At 45.8% G+C, this 9569-nt stretch overlaps 1 protein-coding gene across 4 annotated transcripts in view; it reads left to right on the top strand.

The window, feature by feature from the left end:
- Positions 1-1677: 1677 nt before the first annotated feature.
- The window catches only part of VLDLR (very low density lipoprotein receptor), a 43213-nt gene continuing 35321 nt past the window's right edge, over positions 1678-9569 (top strand). For 3 of the 4 annotated variants that reach the window (XM_049773204.1, XM_049773196.1, XM_049773179.1), the window contains exon 1: positions 1678-1898. In XM_049773204.1, coding sequence (XP_049629161.1) covers positions 1817-1898 — 82 coding nt within the window. In that variant the 5' untranslated portion in view covers positions 1678-1816. The remainder of the gene's footprint in view (positions 1899-9569) is intronic. The other variant, XM_049773187.1, reaches the window with a different exon arrangement.

Below are 9569 nucleotides of genomic sequence, written 5' to 3'. Positions count from 1 at the left end.
CTGACGTGCCCTCTGACTCCTGTTTGGCACTTAACTGACCACAGCAAACAATACACCACAAATAAGAGAAAGTGAACAAAACTGAAAAATAGGCTCGGTACCGCCCAACAGAAAACAAGAATCAGTCCCTCCTTGGAGTCTTGCCTTTGCTTCTTTTCCACTTTCCTTAAGCTTTATAATTGAATGGTACAAAGCATATCAAGAAGAATAAACCTATGGGCTCCCCCTCCTCCAAACAAGAAAAGGTTAAGCGTTTAATTATAGGCCCTGAACTATCATTTTATGCAATTAGCAATTAACTATAATCGTTGATGAGAGAATGCAGAGCAGCGCTGGCAACTTCCCTCCTCCTCATCCCAGACTAGGTTATTTTAGCCCCGTTCTCCTCTTCTGAGGACAAGCTACAACCACTCTTCTCTCTCTCTCTCTCTCTCTCTCTCTCTCTCTCTCTCTCTCTCTCTCTCTCTCTCTCTCTCTCTCTCTCTCTCTCTCTCTCTCTCTCTCTCTCTCTCTCTCCCTCTCTCCCCTCCCCCCCTCAAAGATACATTTACTTTTCTTTTAATAGCAAAATGCCATCTCAATGTGCACTTGGGACAGGTGTCTGGACCACCATACCAAAACAGCCCCAAACATTTAGGAATCACACACCTCGACCCTCCCTTTTGTTTTCATCACTTTTCACTTGGAGAGTTGCTGCCCCAGAAAGATGCTGCTACCTACCAGCCTCAGTCCAGTACCAACCTCTCTTGGAGGTGCAGGAGAGGGTGGTAGAGAGTTGCTTATTGCCCCCCACCCCAGGAAGCTGCAATTCTCCTCACACACACCCCCCGCCCCCGGGCTGCGCTGCATGCCATGCATGCCCCGTTCCTGGGAAGGCGGTGGCAACAGCGGCGACAGTTGCATCAGCGGTGACCGCGGCTGCCTTGACTGTTGGCTGCAGCAGCGGGTAGGACAGATACAGTCATGACTGTAGGGAGCGCACAGCTGCGGCGGCGGCAGGTTCGCTCCCTGGATCAGGAAATTAGGGCAGGCACCGGGGATTGGAGGCGAGGGCGGCGCGCGAGCCAACCAGCGGCCGCCCCGGGCCCCCGTGAGCCCCGGGCGGACGCGGGGAGCCGGCGGAGCCCCAGGAGCAGTCCGGGTGGCGGCGGCGGCCACGGCCACTCACGCACGCACGCTCGCTCGCTCGCTCAGCAGCGCACACCCCGCGCAGGGAGGCAGGCAGGCGGGCAGGCGGGCGGGCGGGCACCTGTCTGCCCCGAGCTTCTGGGAGCGACGCGTCGAGGGGCCAGGGGGGCGCACTTCTCCGCCGCCCGCACCCCAGCCCCGCTGACCACTCCCCCTGCCAGCCCCCTCCTTGCTTCTCACCCTGCCTGCCAGTGTGGGTGCTCCGAGGCCGGCTCGTCGCTCGCTCTTCTCTCTTCGCCTCTGCTCTCTGGGGGTGGGGTGGGGGGGCTCCCCACCCCTTTCTTGTCTTCTCCTCTCCTTCACAACCCCCCCCCCCTTCCCCAAGCCTTCTGCAAGCGCTCGCATTATTTGCTGCCAGCAGCAGCTCGGTTTGCACGACTGCAGCCGGGGGAGGTGGGTGGGTGGGTGGGTGGGGAGGAGATTGTGCAAGTTGGAGAGGAGGGGGTGCCTTCTTCCCAGCTCCTTCGCGATCCCCCCTTTTTTTCTAACTCCTTCCCCCTCCTCCCCCTCCCCCCTCCCCGCCCCCACCTCCTTCCTCCTTTGCAAGGGCTGCTAACTTGTTGTGCGGAGCGAGCGAACGAGAGAGAGAGAGCGAGCGAGCGGCGGCGGCACCATCCCGGCGGGCACCATGGGCACGTCCGCGCGCTGGGCGCTCTGGCTGCTGCTCGCGCTGTGCTGGGCGTCCGGGCAGAGCGGAACCAACGGAGCGGGTGAGTGTGGGGGCGCGCCCCTCCGCGGGCGGCCCAGAGGGGACCCATCGGGGTGTGCCGGGGAGCCCGAGTGGCGGGGGTCTCCTTCGCCCACCCCCCTCCGAGGAGGCGCCTCTTGGCTCCCGTCGCCTTCTTTCCCTCCCTCCTACCCTCTCTCCCTCCCCACCCTGGTGGCGCCTCTGAGCTGTCAGCGCCGCAGCTAAGCTACCGGAGCGGGGCTCGGTGGGGGGGACAGTCAGGGTGCCAGGAACGGGTGGCTAAGGGGTGACCTGAACTCGTCTCCCTGCCCTTCTCCCTGCCTCGAAAGTCGCCGCTTCGCCCGGGTTGCACCCCCGCCTGGCAGGGGTTAAGGAGATGTGGGCTTCCGAGCCCTTGAACAATGGTTCTGTCTCCTCTGCCAGGCGGAATGTTAGGAAGAAGGCAGAGGGCTGGGCCCAGACGGGGAACGGCCTGGGCGCGCTTCTCCGACTTTGACTTCAGGGCCCCATGCCCGCGGGGCCCTCTGGAGGGTGGTGGGCACCTTGGGGGGCGCGGGTGGGGCGCTGCCGGGAAGCCTGGCGGAGCCCGCACAAGTGCGCAGCGTGCGCGCCAGGATCGCGACCCGGTTCCCGAGAGCGCCGGGCCGGCTAGTTCTCCGGAGCGCGCGGGGGGTCTGAGGATAGTGAGGTTGGAAAATACGAGTCCCGTTCCAGGTGTTTCTCCCTACTGTGCTTACCCCTCCCCTTCCTTCCTGCTTTGAGCTGCGTTTGTAAGCCTCCCCCCTCTCCCCGAATCTCGGGATAGCTACACGAGGGAGGGGATCGAAGACTTAATCGGGTTACTTGGCTGGTCCTCCTCCCCCACACCCTGAGATTTCCTCTAGGGGAAACTGTGTCCTAAAGCACGGGCTGTAATTAGCCTTTTCTAAACAATAGATCAAGGGTAGCTCCAGGACCCGTGTGTGCGTCTGTGGTTGGCTGGAGAGAACCCTGGGGACTGCTGTCCAGTCCCCTGTGTCTGCCACCCGGGCCTTGGAGAGAACCTTATCCTTAGCCAGCCTCCACTTGAACTTTGCAGAAGGGGCCAGAAGTCTTTCCCAAAGATCCTCTTGGGATCCTGGCTGGTCTCTGAAGTGGGCTTGACCTGACACCAAAGGGCTTTCTCTTCAGCTCCAGGGAATCGAGACCTAAAGCACCCTGGGGAATGAATACCGGTGCCAGAGTCCCTGGCTCCTGGAGTCTACTGACTTAGGAGGCCCTCCTGCCTGCAGTCATGTGTCTCCCAAAGTGCCAGGGATCTTTACAATTTGTGGGCAAGCAGCCTCTCGGGCAGTCCTTTCAGCCTTTTCAATCTCCGAGTGTCCTCTGCCCTTTGGTTCCCACTGTCCCGAGCGAGCGTGTGAAACCAGGACTGGTGCTTCTGCCCGCTGCGATTGGCTGTCCGCCCTGATCACGTTTGAGCAGGTCACATGGCTCTGTGCACTCTAATTTAGCAACCAGAACTGGGCTATCTTCAGGGAAATACGTGCAAGGCCAGAAAGGCACCGTGGAACTCTTCTCTCAAATGCTTTCCCACTGCCCTGGCTCCTTGACAAAGGCCAGTCAAGAGAGAAGATGGCCTCTGATATCTAACAAACTTCAGAACCTGGAAAAAAAAACATGCTTACCCGAGTTTTCAGATTCAGATAAATTATTAATGAATAAGCAATGCTAACTTTTTAGACGATTCTCAAAATAATGCTTTGACTTGTATTGTACTTTCCATGGCCTTTCAAAACACTAAAAAAGGCCAGAAATTACTGACAGTTATTCAGGAAGATAGGAAAAAAGATCCATCTCTTCCTAGATTTGAATTTAAGGTGTGATAACTTTACATGGACTGCTAACTTGAGCCTAGGGGGATGCTAGAAATGCACCTAAACAGTGGAAATGAGTCCAATCCTTATGTTCACCTTGGATTACCTAATTCGGAGAAGGATCCCTCTGCTCTCTTGGTCACATATCCTACTTGTGACATGCTACGATCAATGGAAAGTAGGAAGAGCACGCAAGACTTAGTATTCATCAAAGAAAAAGTGGCACTTTCTTGTTAAACTGGAAGAAATTTGGGATTGGCTGTATTGAACCTAGGCCAACACTGGCTCCTGCCTGAACTAAAACTAGGGTATGTGGGCTGACTTTTTTTTGGCCTTGGTTTTGCCAAGATTTCCTCTCCTCCATCTTCTCATGGTGCTACTCCAGAAAAGGTCGGGCTTGCTCACAGAGTGGAACCAATTTAAGTTAACCAATTTAATTTAAGTCAGGATGGTGTGAAAAGACAAAAGTCTGTAGTTAGCCTATTTGTGAACATCCATGAGAGTTCAGTATTTTCCTCCAACCTAGGGAGTCAAGATAAATGTCTGGAGTACCATCTCTCTAGGTCAGAGGCTACAAGTCCTGTAGTTTTGTAAGGGGCTTAGATAGGGTTTGCACTTAGCAGAAGAAAGGACAAAAGCTTCCTTATGAGGGGAATGGGCTGGTAAATAATGCTGGTTATCTGGTTAACCACTAGGAGTGGTAATGATTGTAATCCCTAAGTAGGCCAAAGAATGAGCAGGTGAGAAGACTAAAAAAGTAGGGGACACCCTCATTGTTAGTGACAGATCTTGTTAAGTGTGGAACAGCTTTGTTCCCTTGAATCACCCCCATTTTCTACCCCATTTGATGTTTAGCTCTGTGCTTATGCTGTATAATTTTGACTTTTTATTGTTTATGTCTCTAGATACCTAATGCATGTATAAAGGCCAACTTAAGTGAAATTGCCAAAAGTTAAACTTGATTGCAACAAACTGGATATTTAGTGATAAACCTTTCATGCAAAGGTAATTATGGCAATCTCTATGCTCAGTGGAGGTTTGACTGAAATGTCTGTATTGTGCAAAATTGGATAATCATAAGAACAGTTTTACTTGAGAGAGAATATATACATATTCATGTGTAGAGTGCCATTCACAATTCTAGGAGATGGGAAAGTCCTAGTAAGTTTTTTCTGCTCCAGCAGTATACACTGTTAAGACTTGGTAAGAGCTGGAGTTCAGATAGCCCAAAGAAACCAGCAAATAGATAGCTTTCAGCTTTGTTGCTTTGTGCTTTGATTCGAATACTAGAAAACTTGGAGGACAGCATAGAAATTGAGATAACTGACAATAACTAGGTCAGATTCTTTTTCCTCACCAGATGTAAGTTATTCTTTTTAGTAGAGGAACTGGTAATCAATTGGCTGTAATCATATTTAAATTTATTTCAGATATTGACCTATATATTTAAAGGTACCTCACATACTAGCAAGTAAGAAATTAAATCTCTGGCCAATTCCATTTCAACCATATAAGCCCCCCACCCTCCAGCATGTCAAGGATATCCTTAAAGCACAGAAATGAAGAATATGAGAACTGGTCTCTAGTAGGAAGCTTCACTGGGAGTTGGAGAAAAGACTGGGAGGAAAACACTATGATAATGTTGGGGAGAGTAGCTACTTTGGAGGAAAGGGGGTGCTGGGAGATGGTAACAGGATTGCATGAACCCTTCTGTGTTGTAAACCAAAGTGACTAAAAGAAAAAAATGGTGCCTGCTATTGAGGCAGAATGGAGAGGTGAGACAAAAACTGGAAACACTAGTGGAGGGAAGTGGACAATGGTGAAAGGATTGATGTTGGAAAATTGTATGCCTATAGCCCAGCAACTCTGTAAAGCAAGTTGCCTCAATTTAAAAGGAAAGTGATCTCTGAGCACAATGCAAAGAGTAAGCATGAATACTTCTGAGTGTGGTCTGACTCTCCTCCACCAAATTTGAAAGAATATAAAGTTATGTGGCTAGGATGTACATACTGTACATACATTGGTACTGTACATACATACGTTGGTACTGCATATCCTTTAGGATACCACTAGCTGTGTTCTGTTGTACTGGCAAGGCTATTTCACAGAAAAAGAAAAAGAAATAAATTTTCATTACTATAACAAGGCTTTTTATGACACTAGCTATAAGTGTCTCACTTAAAAGGACTGCTCATGGTGGACCACTCTTGTTACTCTTCAGATAACTGGTAGCTAAGAGTTATTCAGGATGCTTCCTTCCATTCTAAATTAATCTTTACAGAGTACTTAGGCCCATCCAGAAATGCTACCTTTAAGTTCAAGAATCCAGTATTACCTCTGTGGAGAGGAGAGATAAGATGCACTTACTGAGTGCACAGGGCCATATTCTTATTCTTTCCCTTTTTGTTTTCCTTCTTTTCTTTTTCCCTTTCCTTCTCCTCCTCCTCCTCCTCCTCCTCCTCCTCCTCCTCCTCCTCCTCTTTCTCCTCCTCCTCCTCCTCCTTCTCTTTCTTGCACCCATCTAAAAGGTTATTGACTAGGAAATCTGAGGATGGATAGTTGTTTTGTTTTGTTCGCTCTTGCACATAGGAATTACTTTATTTTTTTAATTTTTATTTTGACCAAAGTGGATTACAAATCTTTCACAGTAATGTTTTAGGTACATAGCAACTTTGAATCAGGGGCATTCCCACCACCAATGTTGTCCTCCCTCTACCCCTTTCCCAGCATACATCCCATATCCCCTTCCTTTACCCCCCAGGCTGCTAATATAAGTGGTCCCCTCTGTGTTTAGCATCTTGTAGATTGGGTATTGATTCTGTTGTCGTTGGCTTTAGATTTGGTGTTTAAGTCTGATCATTTTTTATTTCTACTTAATGTTCATACAACTGTTTGTTCTTGGTACCCTCCATTATTTCCCCCTCAATTTGTGAGGTGAACAAGATGGTTCAATTTATATGGTTTTGTTTGAAGGAAAGAAAAAAAAATAAAATAATATTAGGCAAAAATTAGACAAACAAAAAAAATAGGAGTCCTTCTAAACTTATGCTATAAATATAAATTTAAGAGAAGAAAGGGAAAAGGGAAGAAAAACATAACAACAATTCTAAAAAAAAATTGAAGAATCAAATAAAAAACTGGAAAAGCACCACAGCAATAAAGACAACAGCCACACAATAACCACGGTCCTGAAATAAAAACAAAACAAAGCACAAAATAGTAAAAACATGGAATAAATAAAACAACAAAATAACAAGACCAAAAAATTTACCATAGCAAGACTCTGGAAACAACCAAGATGCCCTTCAACAGACGAATGGCTAAAGAAACTGTGGTACATATACACAATGGAATATTATGCAGCTGTCAGGAGAGATGAAGTCATGAAATTTTCCTATACATGGATGTACACGGAATCTATTATGCTGAGTGAAATAAGTCAGAGAGAGAGAGGAAAAAAGGCAGAATGGTCTCACTCATCTATGGGTTTTAAGAAAAATGAAAGACAATCTTGCAATAATAATTTTCAGACACAAAAGAGAAAAGAGCTGGAAGTTCCAGCTCACCACAGGAAGCTCACCACAAAGAGTGATGAGTTTAGTTAGAGAAATAACTACACTTTGAACTTTCCTAATAATGAGAATGTATGAGGGAAATGGAGAGCCTGTTTAGAGTACAGGCGGGGGTCGGGTGGGGAGGAGGGAGACTTGGGACATTGGTGATGGGAATGTTGCACTGGTTACATGACTGAAACCCAAACACAATCATGTATGTAATCAAGGTGTTTAAATTAAAAAAAAAAGAAAATTAAAAAAAATTAATTTGTGCTTCTCTTTTTTTTTTCCTTTTTTCTTGCATAGGCACACTAAATATTGGGAGATTAGAAAGGAAATTCCCTTGGTTAAAGAGATACAGGGTTTCTCCGCCCTTGAAGTATACTGTCATGGGAATAACTACAGGCTCTGTACATGTTCTTTTACTCTCCCCTAGGTCCTTTTGTGGTATCTGAAAACTTTCCACTCCACTGTGGATGATAAAATCATGCCTCTGTAGCTAGAGATCTTGGTATTTGCACTGGTCAAAGGCTGGATCCTAGGATGGAGTCTTTCTTTACGGTTCTAGGAGTTCTGTTCCATCACTGTTGTTTTAATCAGTCTTCTAGTTGGTGGTCTTGGTTTTTGCCCCGATCCTAGGATGAAGCATAAGATAGAGTCTTTCAGTATGTTTCCAGAAGATCTGCTCGGTTGCAGTTGTCTCAGTCAGACTTCTGGAATTAGAGATCTTGGTTGTTGTATAGATCATAGGCCCAGGCCTAGACGAGGGCCAAAAGACCATTTTTTGTGCCAGGAATTAGACAAGTGCTTTAAGTGCTGGCCCCAAGTTTTTAGAAGACAAACAGTCTGACTTAAGTCTGGGAGCATCAGAGTTTCTCTCTGTGTTTAGTTTGTTTGTGGATGCAATACCAAATAGTTTTTTTTTTTTACCAAATAGTGTTTACTTCTGGATGTTGGAGGTTACTCCTGATCATGGTTGGGGTCCAGATGGTAGTGGGGATCAAGTCCAGGACACATTACATATGTTAAGCATGTGTTCTAGTGCTTTAAGCCAACTCCCCAATCTGTACATTTTAATCTGAATTCTTATCTCTCCTAAAAGTATATGTGTATTTTCAATAAAAACTCTAAATCACATTAATATAACCAATTTAAATGCACTAGCTATACTATAGGAGCTAAATGAGATGACTGGTGACCCCTTACACTAAGCACTGTATACCTTCACTGAAGTCTCCTAGGAGAGAGCTTATGCCTACTATTTGAGTTATCTAAGAAAGAAAATGCTAATAATGGACTACTATTTACTTGGACTTTTTTTTTTTTTGCCTATTATGTATCTAAAGATGCTGTAGGGCTGGGTGGAACTGGAAAGGATAATTCTAATCTGGTTGTTAAGAGAAATGTTGACACTATAAACTATCTAATGTAGCCACTGATTAAAGTTGTTGATATTGTCCACTTGTATTACCTGGATTACACCTCCTGGCTAAGTCTCTATATGACTACATGTAGTATTGAAAGGGGTTGACTTGGGTTTAAAATTTTCTGATCAAAGTGGATAAAACCATTTTTGATGATAGACATAACTGATGGTTAACAAATACTTTATGTGTTCATATGTTGTCACTAAATAATTTCACAATATTTTGAGGAAATAGGGTTTCTATCTGCCTCTATTATTTGGTTGTTCTAAGAAGACTTTTCAACATCCAAATTATTAACTGAGCTATAGATATTCTTCTTTCTTTCTTTCTTTCTTTCTTTCTTTCTTTCTTTCTTTCTTTCTTTCTTTCTTTCTTTCTTTCTTTCTTTCTTTCTTTCTTTCTTTCTTCTTTCTTTCTTTCTCTTTCTTTTTTCTTTCTTTTTTCTTTCTTTAAATATATTTTATTTTATTTAAACACCTTGATTGATTACATACATGATTATGTTTGGGTTTCAGTTATGTAAAGAACACCACCCATCACCAGTGCAACATTCCCATCACCAATGTCCCAAATCTCTCTCCTCCCCATCCAAACCTCGCCTGTACTCTAGACAGGCTTTCCATTTCCCTCAAACATTCCATTATTAGGACAGTTCAGAATGTAGTTATTTCTCTAATTAAATTCATCACTCTTTGTGGTGAGCTTCATGAGGTGAGCTGGAACTTACAGCTCTTTTTTCTTTTGTGTCTGAAAATTATTATTGCAAGAATGTCTTTCATTTTTCTTAAAACACATAGATGAGTGAGACCATTCTGCAACTTTCTCTCTCTCTCTGACTTATTTCACTCAGCATAAT

The sequence above is a fragment of the Suncus etruscus genome, chromosome 1, assembly GCF_024139225.1.
Source record: "Suncus etruscus isolate mSunEtr1 chromosome 1, mSunEtr1.pri.cur, whole genome shotgun sequence".
NCBI classification, from domain to species: domain Eukaryota; kingdom Metazoa; phylum Chordata; class Mammalia; order Eulipotyphla; family Soricidae; genus Suncus; species Suncus etruscus.
This window is presented reverse-complemented; position numbering and strand designations above follow the sequence as displayed.